The sequence below is a fragment of the Malania oleifera genome, chromosome 12, assembly GCF_029873635.1.
Source record: "Malania oleifera isolate guangnan ecotype guangnan chromosome 12, ASM2987363v1, whole genome shotgun sequence".
NCBI lineage: Eukaryota > Viridiplantae > Streptophyta > Magnoliopsida > Santalales > Ximeniaceae > Malania > Malania oleifera.
Genome location: NC_080428.1, coordinates 48221815 through 48236619, shown reverse-complemented (window position 1 = coordinate 48236619; position 14805 = coordinate 48221815). Strand labels below are relative to the sequence as shown.

Below are 14805 nucleotides of genomic sequence, written 5' to 3'. Positions count from 1 at the left end.
AAAGAACCAAAAGGAATACGTGTGGAAGACTGACCTGATGCTTGAATGGTAGAGAACATTTATAGAATTGCTCTAACTGTTCTGGATTGAATGCGCCACTTGAAGTGGAATTATTATTTTTCTCACCTTGTGGTTTCTTGGTTGGGTTATCAATAGCAGCTTGGTAGCCACGATTTTTGGGATCCTATCTTAGCTTCCAATCTACGGGCTTCCCATGTATTTCCTAGCAATCATCTTTTGAGTGGCCCAGCTTGCGGCAGTGCTCACACCAGGGTCTTCCTTTCTGCATTTTTTGGCTTGTCCTAGCAGGAGTTCCTATTGAAATGAGGGCAGACATTTCGGGCCCATTGTTTCCAATCAAAATCGGCTCCTTCAACATCACTTTGCGCTAGTTCTCCTCTCGCCTCACCTCTAAGAAAACTTCCGAAGTTGAAGGCAGAGGGCGTCAGCCGAGAATCCTCCCCGGTACCTCATCCAAGTCTCGGTTGAGTCCGGCCATAAATTCGAAGACTCGTTCTTTCTCGAGTCTTTTCTTGTATCGGGCACTATCTCCAGGGCATTCCCATTCTTCCTCAATGCTCAGGTCGAGTTCTTGCCAGAGATTCGTCATCTCCATATGGTAATCTGTGACTTCTCTTTCTCTTTGCCGCATCTGCCATAGCCGAGTTTTGATCTCAAAGATTTGAGAGTAGCTTTCAACATCTGAGCATGTCTCTTGGACAACATCCCAGATGTCCTTCGCCGACGGTAGGAACATATATGTCTTGCTGATTGAAGGTTTCATGTAGTTCACCACCCACGCAGATGCAATCATCATGGAGTTCTCCGACTCCCACTTCTGCAGAGCTGCAGCACCTATTTAGGCGGGCTTCTTCTTCTCGCGGGTAAGGTAGCCTAACTTTGCTTTGCCGTCAATCACGAGTTTGATTGATTGAGTCCATTCATGGAAATTCTTTCTGTTCAGTCTCTCCACCGAGAGTGGGAAGGACGAGCTGTCTAGCCCATTCGAATTCAAGGTGGAGATGGCTTCAGTCTCTCCGTCGAGAGCTTCAGAGGTGCTTGACCCTCTATTATTGAGGGCTCCTTCTGCCATCGTTAACCAGGATTATAGAAACCCTAACTCTGATACCATGAAATCAGAATAGGTTTTCTGTATTTCTTGAATGAATTATTTGTACAAGCCGATACATTATACTTATAATACAATCGGGTATGCTAAAGATGGAAACAATCTCCTAAAATAATCTCTCTCAATAATAGACAATTCTCTACATAAATATCCCCTAAATCACTCCAAGACACTCGGGATTTCTACAGCACCTAATGTTAGTGATTACATTTCCAAATAGATAAACCCAAAACCATTTTTATACAAGAATCTACTAATTTAGGAGCTAATAAAATACTATTAGAAAAATAGCTAAAAAGAAAAAAGAAAAAAGTACAATAATATTTTAAAAATTGAACCAATTAACCCAAATGCCTTTGTCTTGTTTGTGCAGTGCCTCTTTATGTCCTCTATAACCAAGGTAATCAAAGCATGGAGCACAGGTAAGCGTTTAAGAATCATTATTTTCAAAACAGAGTCTAAAGTTATGTTTTGAGTCAATAAATAAATTCTTGTTTCATTTATCAAGATATATTTATAGTTAGATATATAATCATACATTCATTGTTGAACATGTGGCTTCAATATTTTCCAAGAACTATGATATGCCATATGAATACATGATAATAAGCATATTAATTTTGGGCATCATCTTCATAAATTTTTCCATTGTGTCAAAAGCTCAAAGAACCTTATCCCTATGTTTGGATAGCCTTTGGATTTGTATTGGTTTTGGACAATATGTAATACAAAATTGTATTAAAAGTAGTCCAATTTCCCCCAAATCCAAGTCCAAGGTCCAAAATCCATGCTCCCAAATGCAATATAAGTTCATTCAGTTTCCCATGCCATCTAACAAATGCTAGGATCAATTCCCCATGCCAATTAACACATTAGTGGAGTTCTTACCAATGCCTGTGTCATTTAAAGGCACATGGCATTATATGATTTGGGAATCAAACGAACCTACACCTAAGTCTTTTCCCAGCAATACCAATGCCCATATGGTGAAGTTTATCTCAAATCCTTCTTAAAAGAAAGACACTCAACTAATAAATAGACAAAATCAACCTAGCAATTGATGTAGCATGCCAACAAATAACCATATATATATATTGATTGAGCGCTCCAAATTATATATATTATATGTGTGTGTATATATATATATATATATATATATATGCACTTCATTCGCTCTAGGATCAAACAGCCTTAAACCCATCTTATTCATTAATTGCTAAGCTCCTAAATCCTTCCCAAAAAATCTCCTGCACAAAGTAGGCAAAATCCATTCATACGCTGATGTTTATTAACAATACGTCATCCTCAAAAATAGAAACCTCCTCCATTGGAAATAAATGTACATAAGATAATCCCCAAGTTAGAAGAGTTAGAACCCTATCCATGATGTTCCTGTATATTTCATCCAAAAAGCAACCACCCATCACAATTGAACTCACTAAGGTTGTCACTATCATTATCCGAGAGGCCCTATATATATAAATAAATAAATATGTATATATACATACACACGCACATGGAACGCATTAGTTGTCCGCTCTCAAGTTGGGCAATAAGGGTCAGAGAAGGGCAATCACTCATTCTTAAAACCAGCCTTCGAAAGACCAATAAAAAAGTTGGGCAAAAAAAGGGGAAAGCTCTCTCTTCCTGGTTTTCTTGTAGCTAGATCCTATGGAACCACAAGAATCCTTAGAATGGGATTCCAACTCAGCACCTTTTGTGATTTTGAGTAGAGTTACTCTTTGGAGAGCATAGTACAATGAAAGTTCTAAGTTGTGTTCAGGGGGAGTTACTGTCTATCGTCGGTCTTATGGTAGAATCAGTTAGGGACCGAAGAAGCAGTGATTTACCTTATGGCAGATGCCATCTCGAGTCCACTTACCTCCAACTCATGAAACTTAGCCAATACGAAACTATATGATATGATAGCGCCCAATTTTTCCGATGGGCGGTTCGATCTATGATTTTATTATTCATGGATGTTGATAAGATCCATCCATTTACTAGTGCCTTAGGAGGGGATAGCATAGCCTTAAAGTTAAAATTTAAGGTCATGGTTCAAATAAGAAAAGACTTAAAGTGGATACTTAGGCAACCAGAGACGAGGACGTGCAGTAAGTGATAAAATGCTTCGAGTAGTTGAAAATAAGCATAGATCCAGAGATTTCCAAATGGGTCAATCATTCAAACTGATGTTGAATCCATGGGCAAGCAAGAGAGGAATTAGCTAACTAAAACATCTTAGTAGTCTGAGGGAAAGAAAAAAAAAACGATTCCTGTAGTAGCAGCGAGCAAAATGTGAGCAGCCTAAACAATGAAAATTGGGTTGTATATATGTTTTATGTATATGTATTGTATGTCATATGTATGTGCATGCATATATACGTACATAAAACAGGATTTTCTTTAAGATGTTGGGCCACACCTAATCCAAGCCTTCTGTATTTCCAACAAATTAAAAAAGGTATTAAATTTCAGTCAATGAATTTTTTATTTTTTTTCTTTAGGGCCTTAACTCTTAAATGTAAGAATTTCAATAGAAGTTTCAATATCAATTTTGATTTCAATTGGAATTTTGAGATAGTAAAAGGGTTAAAGTTTAAATTTCAATAGTCAAGGCCAATTGGCTTAAAAGAACCCCAATAATGGAAAAGAGATCGATCTAGTTCCTACCTTCTACTCTATTGTGCTAAAAGTTAAATAAAGTCAAGAAAGGTTCTCAAGTTGTGAGTGACCATCATTTGGGCCAAAAGAAATGGGTCATCGGGCTTGAAAATGAGAAGCTCCAAGCTTCTAATATTCAACTGGTAGCCATCAAAGTATGCATTTTGTACACAGTCATCATTCCATTGATGGTCTATCTAAGCAATGGGAAATATCTTGGAGGCATTAATGTTGGAGGATACTCTTCCAATTAAGCAGGGGAATGTTATTGATGATGATCCGCAGCATGATAACTGGTAGTAAAGTGCAGAGCAAGCAAGTCAATGAAGGAGCAATCTAGTTGTAGATGATACTCTTAATGGGGACTAGCTTCAGAAGGTAGAAAATAACAGTGGAAGCAAACTAGCACTGGAGAGAAAGTCTCTTATAAGGTTTACATGCTCATCAAAAGGCCATGCAAGTAGGTTTGAAGAAGGATTAAGTTCTTGAAGAAAAAAGACTTAGTCAAGAAGTGCTAATGCTAAAGTTTTAAAGAGAAATTATGATGGAAGCTTCAGTGTTTTGGAGAATCTAGCTGACCTGAGAAGTGGTCAGGAGGCAAAGTTAGTGAGAGTAGCTTGTCTATGGAAAACAAAAAACAGGGTGATGGGTCTGATGAGTCAGTACGATTGTGATTTTCGTGTGATGGACATTCATTGTTGGAAAAATTTCACAAGCAATATAGGTATGATTTGAATTACTCAGATACAATGGATGGTGTCTCCCATTTATGTGCAACTCCTTTAAAAGGTGTTCCTATCTTTGAGGCCAATGATCCTAATTCCTGAGGAATGATCTTATATCTTTCAGCTTACTGACGTCCATGCTCCACAGTATTTCTCATCTTCTCTAGTTGAAGATATGAGAGGACTTTATAAGATAACAAAAGCATATAACATATTAATGACTGTTTTCAAGTTTGATATTGCATCCTTGATAATATTAGATTCCTATGATGTATCAAATAGATTAATAAAAAATACGATGGGATCTTCTATCACTGAAAAATAGATACTAAAAACCAGAGTCTTAGATCACTAGGTATCACATGATAGAGGCACATATATGGATTACCCCAAGGACTAGATCACTGCGATAATCCCACTTGGAACACCAAAATCCCATTAAATGTTTCTTTCCCTTTATGGAAAGTATGTAATTGACAATTTTGGAGTATACCATTACAAGATCTCATCAATAGGGATGTAATGTGTCATATACTGGAACAATTGGATCTACAAAAGATTAAGCTTACATAAGAAAATAGAATAGACCAATCACAAACGACACTAGTCCCAATTTGCTATGAAAAAATGGCACTACTCTATGTTTGTAAATAAGAGGATTTTTTGCACCAAACAATTAATTTTCACTCACTCAACTAGCCAAGATGATAATTAATGGCTCAGATGAAGTAGAGATTAATTTCATTTAACCAATTTTGAGCAAAAAGAAGTGGTCACCATAGTCCCAATTAGGTTAATGTTTTAACAAATTACAACAAAACAACAAAGTACAGCCACTTTTGTTTGAACAGACCAATAAATGACTTGAATTAAACAAAACGACTAAGCAAACCTACTTTGTCTTTCAGCAGACCCGAACACAAGGAGATTCCTCAATTGTCAATTCAAAACTTGAGAACCCAAAAACAAGTAGAAAGATGCATTCAAATTAAACAAGAATTGAAGATTGCACTATATTAATGCTAAATGTCTAAGTTGCTCATCCTCACTTCCTACTTCTGTAGTTGTAGAAAATAGCCACCCTTATGCAAAGTTTCCATACGAATTGTTTGTAGGGATTCATTCTAGCATGCCAATTTGAGCATGCCATATGTCCTTGGGAATTACTTGAAGGAATTAACTTCCACCGTAGGAATCCTTGAAAGTGTGCCAAGTGCCCTGCTAATTGTCTTTTCCAATTAAGTAGGAATTGGAGGAAACAACTTCCCTTGTACAAGGGTGCCAACTGTCAATTGTACCAACTCCAACTAGCAATCCCTTCCAATCAAACAGGAGTAATTTCCCTAGTCATGTTATACAGTTATTTCATATGGCTCTATGCACAAGACATTAGGCCAAAACCCACATAAACACATGTTCAAATGGATGATCAAGGAGCCATCTCAAACCACTAGGCCATGTTTGGTATGTGAGAATCAATCAAAGAATCAGAATGCACCGAATTTGGAAACTCACTCAATGTTAGAATGAAATGGAATGAAATTGGTCCTCATACTCTATGAGTCTATTCAAATATGTGATATATAATTTTTCATTCCATTCCACTCCTAATCCACCATTCCATAGTATCGTGGTCTTAAATTTCCACGAAATTGTTGAAATTTCCGACAAAATTTCCGATTTCCATCACCTTCGAAATCAAAATGGCAGTCGATTTCCATCTTGCATAATTTCCGTCGATATCTCAATGAATCATTCAAAATTTATCGAAACCTCGAAATTTTAGCGAAATTTGTCGAAATTTATCGAAACCTCGAGAGTGAAGTGAAATTTCTCTTTTAATTTATTTTATTGAAACAAAAGGTTATCACAAGTGCTTTTTAAATTATATGAAAAAATAAACTTATAGTAATATTTTATTTAACCATTCATGTCTAAATTATCAATATTCGTATAATAAATAATATTTAAATGATTTATGAATTTCATTTGCATTAACTGAATATGTTTAATGTACATTATCTTACAAACATGTTTGATACACATACTTTTTACAACTTTTCCACCTCATACAAAACATAGATGTATTTAATTTGTAATATATTAGTCTTAAAACTTATATTTTTATGTTTGTTAACCATTTCTAAAGTTTCACAAAGAATTCCATGCTTTACTACTAGTTTCTGTTATTTTTTCAAATCAAAATCAAAATCAAAATCAACATCAACATCGAAATCAAAATTTCTGTTGAAATTTTCGTACTTTTGGAGCTTCGAAATCGAAATTTAAGACCTTGATAGTACCAAACAAGTCATTCGAGTTTGGGACTTAAATGTCAAGAATCATGGGCCCGGCCAATAACCCCAGATTGCCATTCATGAGATTTTGGATTGGTTTCCCAATTCAGACGGGAAGAAACGGTTTTTGTATCTAAAAAAGTAGCCGTATTATCCAATGAATTCGATTCCTACTCAAATGATCCAAACCCGCAAGTGCAAGGGAACCATTCCCATTTCCAGGGAATGGAACCATCCAACTCATTCCCCTCCAAACGAGGCCAACATATCATGAGCAAACAAAAACAAATACCCAAAAAAAAAAAAAAAAAAAGGAAAAACCCACACACACACACATTACAGTTAACACAAAGCATGAAACTTAGACTTAAAATGCATAATTTCATGACTATTCAAATCAAACTCGGCAGGCTAATCCCATAACTACTCCTAAACTACTGTCCATGGCCAGAAAAACAAAAACCAAAGAGAGAGAAAGAGAGGCGTACCTTCTGATGGGTCAGTGACGGCGTTCGCAGCAGCAGATCCTGGAATTAAGAACCCACAAAGCAGAAGAAGCAGGAAAAGGGGGCGACAAACGAAGGAAAAAATTTTCAGATTCATTTTTTCATCTCTCTGGATTGGGACAAACCCAATGCTGCGACGCCGCCCTTTCTGCGCAAAGTATAGAGGGTAGCGACACTAGAGTAATAACGAACTTTCGTTATCCAGCGAAAGGTGTCACTCCCACACGGGTCCAAGTTGGCGGCGGGCGCCCATCGGCCTCAGCTCCAGCATCCAGGTGTAGCAGTCGCCTCCGTAATGTCGCGTTGAGAATTGAAATTGAAACCGATGGTTTTCTGCGGGTCTATACTTGCCGTTCACATTCCCACTTCATTCACCGTCAACGGATGTGTCAATTCTCAGCAGTATTCACAACAAGTTGTGTATATTTTATTTGTAGAAGATCACGTGTGCAACACTTGTAAGAACACGAAACAAATCAAATCAGATAAGCTCAAATAAAAAAATCCGGCGCAATATGTTTGAGTGGGACTAAGGCTCATGAGTTGCACAGTCGATTGTATTCCCATTAGGGTCAACTAATTCCAATGGAAATACTGGCAATAGCTATCAGGATGCTCGGAAATTTTAAGAATAAAAAATGGTGACAATATTTATATTTTTTAGAATAAAAAATTTTAAGAAAGATGGTTTTATATTTTCACCCTTCTTCGTTAGGATAGGTTTCATAAAAACTCCATTTCCATAAATATTGGATTAAATTGTGTTCATTATTTGGACAGAGTGAATGAAAATGTCCTTATAATATAATATTTTTATATTTTTTTTATTACACAGGAATTTCAGCCACCAACGAATTCTTCGGATCCTCTGGTGCGATACCAAACCTACGGATCAGCGTCCTCCGCCCCCAAGCCTCGTTGATCAAGGTAAAGTTCATATGCAAACACGGCTTCTGTAGAATATAATATTATTATATTTTATTATTCTAGTTTAAAAAAATAAAATAAAAATTATATTGTTATCGTTATATTAATATCTCCTATTAAAAAACAGCATCTCTCTTTCTTGGACTGATTTTTCAACTATCCAAAACTCCTACAACTGCTTATTACTACCCAAAAAGCCAAAAATTCTTATAATTAATCATAGCTATTCTTTTAATTAAATTTATACACCCCTTAAATTCTATTCATTTTTCTACAATTATATTCTCAATATAAATATAAAATTTGAGAAAAAGCCGCAAAGTATAGACCGAGTGTGTGGCCACAGCTGGTTTAGTACAAGAGTTAATATTTGTATACTATATTATCATCTCAATTAACTGATTATTTAAGTGTTAAATTTTTAAGATTATCGACAGTTGAAAATTTAGAACATGGATTTAATTAAGCATGTATTCTTAGTAAATTTTTGTGCTAAAAATGTAATTAATTTTTACATGTTGATTAATCACACATCAAGGCTATAATGATAATGATCATTTTTTTGAACTGTATATCAAGATTTCCATTACTTGAACCGAACATTGCTATCAAAGTCTTATGAACATTATTATTAGGATCTTACAATGCAAATCAAAATTAATTATTAATTAAGATTAGAATAAAATAATTATGTAAATATGAAATATAGTTAAATAAAAATATTCATAAATTTTCTTTAAAATTTAAAATAGAAAGTTAACTTAAAATATGTTTAACACTTTTCAGTGGTTATGTACATGAGATTGTACTTGTAAAGTGAAATAATCATAATAATATTTTCAAATTATATGCTTTTGTATTTTATTATTTTAATTATATTTTTACTCATTATTTGGTCTAAAGACAAAAAGAAGCATTTTATTCGACCATGTTTTTAATTTGTTTTAGACTTAGAAATATTAACCAAATAGGTTATTCATCTTCATTTTTTGTTTTTACTTCTAATTTTCAGTTTTTATTTTTGGTTATTGTTTTTTTAATTTTTAATAACGATACCAAACAATCCTAATGTTTTATTTATTTACACTTAGTTGTCTCCTAATGAAAATAGGGCTCGTAATGGTTCAAAATTCAGTGAATGGGCCACGTTTGATTAACTTCTTAATTGATATTTGTATTGTTAGTTCAATAAAAAGATTTTTTAAATTACAAATTCCACAACTTTACTCATCTTCGAATTCCTTTATTATATATTCAATGGTTTAGTAATTGGTTGATGTCAAAAATTAACTAGTTAATGTATACTAATCTCTCATCATAACCCCTTGGAATGAATCAAACAAGAGAAGCTTAAAGGACTCGAGGTGTACTTCGGGGGATTGCCCTGAGACCTAAGTCAAGAAGTGTGGGAGGATAAGATTCCCTTTTATAGTAGTGGAGGTCGTGCCTCTAATAAATTTAGTATTTATGATCAATTATTTAAATAGGGATTTTGATCTAATTTAAAGGTATTTATAATGGGGAGTAATGGTGATTCCTTGACATTGATCTTTGATTGATATACCCTATTATTTATGGCTATATAAGTTCCCCCTACTCTCGAGTTCTTACTCATATCCAACTCAACAGTAATTTGGGATGTACACATATAGGCAATTTTGGCTTCATTTTAACCATTTGGATGGTTTGGGCTCATTTCGAGTTGTTTTAGCTTATTTGGCCCAATCCGAGTAGTTTTTTGGTGAGTCAAGTTTACTTCATGTTGTCTCATAAGTTGTGCCCATCAAGTGGGCTTCTTCGGGTCCCCCGAGCGACGCTCATCACATGGGTCATTTTTGGTGAATCGTATTCACTCATTTGTTACCTTATGAGTTTTGCTCATTAAGTGAGCGTCTTCGGACCTCATGAGTGGTGCTCATCAGATGGATTATTTTTGGTAAGTTATGCTCACTTCTTTCTTGTATCATGAGTTGTGCTCATCAAGTAAGTGTTTTTAGACCTCATGAGTGGTGCTTATCAGATGGGTCATTTTTTGTGAGTCATACTCACTTCTTTGTTGCCTGATGAGCTGTGTTCAACAAGTGGGCATCTTCAGGCCTCATGAGCAGGGCTCATCAAATGAGCCATTTTTGGTGAGTCGTGCTCACTCCTTTGTTGTCTCATAAGTTGTGCTCATCAAGTGAGTGTCTTTAGACCTCATGAGTGGTGCTTATCAGATGGGTCATTTTTTGTGAGTCATAGTCACTTCTTTGTTGCTTGATAAGTTGTGTTCAACAAGTGGGCATCTTCAGGCCTCATGAGCAGGGCTCATCAGATAAGCCCTTTTTGGTGAGTCGTGTTCACTCCTTTGTTATCTCATAAGTTGTGCTCATCAAGTGAGTGTGTTTAGATCTCATGAGCGGTGCTTATCAGATGGTTCATTTTTTTGTGAGTTATGCTCACTTTTTTGTTACCTCATGAGTTGTATTCATCAAGTGGGCGCCTTCCGGCCTCATGAGTGGTGCTCATTATATGAACCATTTTTTGTGAGTCATGCTCACTTCTATTTTGCCTCATGAGTTGTGCTCATCAGATGAATCATTTCCTCTCATCCTTTATCTTGCTTTAAATAGATAAAGATATATAGATATATATATATATATATATATATATATATATCTATCTGTGTGTGTGTGTGTGGTGTGTGTGTGCATGTGTGCGCGCATGTGTTATTATATTTCTCATGAGTGATGCTCATCATATGGGCCTTTTTTTTTGCAAGTTGTGCTCACTTTTTTGTTATCTCATGGTTGTATTCATCAAGTGGGCACCTTTGAGCCTCATGAGTGGTGCTCATAAGATGAACCATTTTTTGTGAGTCGTGGTCACTTTTGCCTTGCCTCATGATTTGTGCTCATCAGATGGATAATTTCCTCTGATCCCTCATCTTACTTTAAATAGATAAAGATATATATACGTGCGTATGTGTGTGTGTGTGTGTGTATTATTATATTTCTCACTTTCTTTTTTTAGGATAGACTGGATTGAATCTGAACAAACAATTACAAAGAAAAAGAAAAGAAAAGTGGCCCCTCCAAGAGTTTGATACTTTCACAGTTGCTTCTCATGGCACAACCGCCTTTCCTCTAGGCGCCACTTATGCTTGAATAGCCTCTAGATCACGTTCTATATGATCCTTTTTTTTTTTAATGCAGGATCATATTGAATATGTATCTTCCACCCTCCTTTGAAAGGTTAAAAATTCATTTAGGGGCACACTTAGTGATGCATTATTTGCTAGGGTGGAATGGATTGATTGGGGTGATTGATCTCTGACAACAGTTTCTAACTTGAAATTTTGCGAAGAGGCCATGGTCAAAGTTAAAAATCTTCCCAATTTCCATAGATGGCGTGAACTGTTACTATCAAAAATTGGTTGGTTAATGTAGACTGATCTTTGAGCGTGACCACTTGTAAGGAATCAAGCAAGAGAGGCTTGGAGGACTCGAGGTGTACTCCGAGGGATTGCTCCAATGCCTAAGTCAGGGAGTGTGGGAGGATAAGATTGTGACAATAAGAAAATGAATAGATGAGAATGAGATATCTACCTCCTCTAGAAGTACCCTTTTATTGCAGTGGAGGTCATACTATTGGCTTTTTGAGTTCGATCTCCGTTTTGATGCTGACAAACACAAGCGGTTCTTATGTGTGTTTTAAGTGCTTGAATAGGAATAATTCAAGTCTCACATAAGATCAAGAGGACATGGAAGTCATGATACGACTTAAAGCTTATATTTGGCGTATTCCACGGAGTTAAAGAGCAAAGAAGAAAGAAGAAGACATTTGTGTTTTATTTGTATTGCATTTATTTTTATATTTTGGTCTGTAATAAATGCATGCATCTACATGATATGAACTGTTTGCTCAGACAGAACCGTAGAAAGACCTTAGGGCTGACTTCGGTCGACCGACACAAGGATTTTAGGGTAAATTAAAATGCCTAGATCATAGTCTGACCCTAGGACCCTTAACCCTTTGCACAAAATGCCAAAACTTATCCACACATGGTTGAATAAGTTCAAGAGACCAAATAGGACATATTTGTAAGGTTTCGAGCAACCGATCCCAGGCAAGTCAAATTGGCTCGGTCGACCGAACTGTGTACCAATCAAAAAGTTGACTTGGATTCGGGTGACTGAACTAAAATGACTTGAGTGTCCACGATTGGCCTATAACGCCCCGGCCCAATAGGTGGGCCCAGAGTGCTACTGTTCATCCGCGATCTTCACATATCTGATAACATACATAAACAACCCGCCCTAAATGGGGCATACAGGTTTTTCATACTGATCTGTACTTTCATACATTGCGGAAAATATAAACATTCATATGGATTCTAATAGACATACTAGAGTTTCAAACTGGATCCTTACATACATACTATCGTACTTAAAACATAAAATGTATTACATTCCCAAAAAGACCACTTGAACTAAGTCCAATACATATACAAAACACTTACGTAAGCTAAAAAAAGTACTAAGCTTCGACGTCCCTCTAAAAGCCTAGGACCGATTTCCTGAAGGACTTGAAACAAAGGTTATAAGTTGGGGTGAGACACTTCTCAGTAAGGTGGAAGATATTACATCAGTGTGTGACAACATGTGTTAATTTCGGTTGAAAGTAGCTACATATAAAGCATATTCTCAATACTGTAATATAGGAGATAAATATATATAAATCCTGCAATAGCTAATTCAACATCATAACAAGCGAGAGTTCCCGAGGTTAGGGTAGGGTACAGGCTTATACACTGTACAATCCCTCCACCCGGTACTCAAACCTGTGACTTTGCCCATTTTTGTTTTTAAATCATGCATATGTATATTTAGAACACCGTCTAGCTTTGAAACAATAATAACTATGCCAACACTACCTTGTGGCGCGGGTTGTGTGATAATAAAGCACTGATCGAGCCCTGTTCGTGCAGGCATTGCCAGGCATCGTAATTTACTCTAGTCCGTCTTGGCCATCACCACCCTAGTCCATGATCAACCAGTGGCCCTTTGTACCAAGACGACTGCATAGATACCCACATTGAGAATCAGATGTGTGGTTGCATTGTATCTTATTTCTTGCAACGGTACCATGCTTACATAATAACATTAAACTTTTTAAGGCTTTCATAATAACGTTGAGCTTTTTAAGGCTCTCTTAGTAACAAGCTTTGGTCTCAATATCATATATACAATTTACAATAAAACACATTTACCTGTACAATTCTAGTATTTTTCACAATCTCTTTCCTGCATTCATTCATACATTCTTTCTTTCATTCAAACTGTGGTATAAATTGGTACACACACTCTCGATTTAACCTTTTCACATAGAGAGCTCGATATTTAACCAACACCTATTTTCCACATTTTTTGATAACAATTTCGAACTTTAGTTCCCATAATTCCTATACATATTAATCAGTTACACATATTCCATTTCATAACATATGTCACACTCATTTGGGTGAAAACAGACCATAGATAGTATATAGTTTGAAAACATCTTTTAAAACAGAAAACAAGGGTTCCAGGCATCTCCTACATAGGTTTAATACAAATAAAGTAGTTATGGAAAGTTTGGAGATCATATGCCAAACCCGACTTTTTACCAAAATCGTAAAACTGAAAAAACTGACATTTTTACCCGGTGAAACTTTGCGAATAAGCAGTCATATCATACATATAAACATAAGCTAACTTTTTAGCAGTTTAGTTTTCTAAAATGACTGATGTAAACAAATCTCCTTACATTTCCCCAAATACTGAAACATGAGCTATTCGGCTCCAAAACAGCGAAACGAGTTCTCAAAACCTAAAAACCAAAGAACAATACTTTAATAGAATCTTATTTACTATAGATCTACTGAACCAAAAATGAACTTAGACCCTTACCTCGATTTCAGGATAAAATCCAAAAATCCTCAAAACGAAGATCCGATCCGCTATAATCGTATAGGTTTTCCCTTGATCCACATGGTAACCTTTGATCGTCAAAACGGGTGAGGAACGGAAAGGGGTCGAAGAGAGAGAGAGAGAGCTTTTGGGATTTTTTAACTATTAAGCAACTAAAAATGATATTTATAGACCCCTTGACCTAGTCAACTTCGTCAACGAGTGGTGACTTTGTTGAAGAGCCACAGAAGGCTCTTCATCGACGGACCTCTCCCTTCGTCGACGAACCCTAGTATGATATTTTTCCCTGTCGGTTGGGATCTCTTCATTGCCGAGACTCTGAATTTTGGTGACAAAGTGTAGAAAGGCCTTTGTCAATGAGAACCTTGGCTTCGTCAACGAAGCCTACTAAAATTATCCTTTTTACCCTTTTCTTATTTTACGAGTTTGAGTCTCTACATGACCAAACTCGTACCATGTGCTTTTCCATAGTCCCTAGGCTCTACATGACTGAACTCGTACCATGTACTTACGGGGCGAGGAAAACCCCAGTTCAATTTTCGGGCTGAACCGAACCGATCTCACTTACGAGGCTGAGACTCCCAGTTCAATTTCCAGACTGAACCC

At 36.2% G+C, this 14805-nt stretch overlaps 1 protein-coding gene across 2 annotated transcripts in view; it reads right to left on the bottom strand.

Annotated features, from left to right (window-relative positions):
- LOC131144860 (probable LRR receptor-like serine/threonine-protein kinase At1g56130) overlaps nucleotides 1-7811 on the bottom strand; it is a 78020-nt gene extending 70209 nt beyond the window's left edge. Inside the window, exon 1 of one of the 2 annotated variants that reach the window (XM_058093772.1) lies at nucleotides 7304-7811. In XM_058093772.1, coding sequence (XP_057949755.1) covers nucleotides 7304-7418 — 115 coding nt within the window. In that variant the 5' untranslated portion in view covers nucleotides 7419-7811. The remainder of the gene's footprint in view (nucleotides 1-7303) is intronic. The other variant, XM_058093771.1, reaches the window with a different exon arrangement.
- Between the last annotated feature and the right edge of the window lie 6994 nt (nucleotides 7812-14805).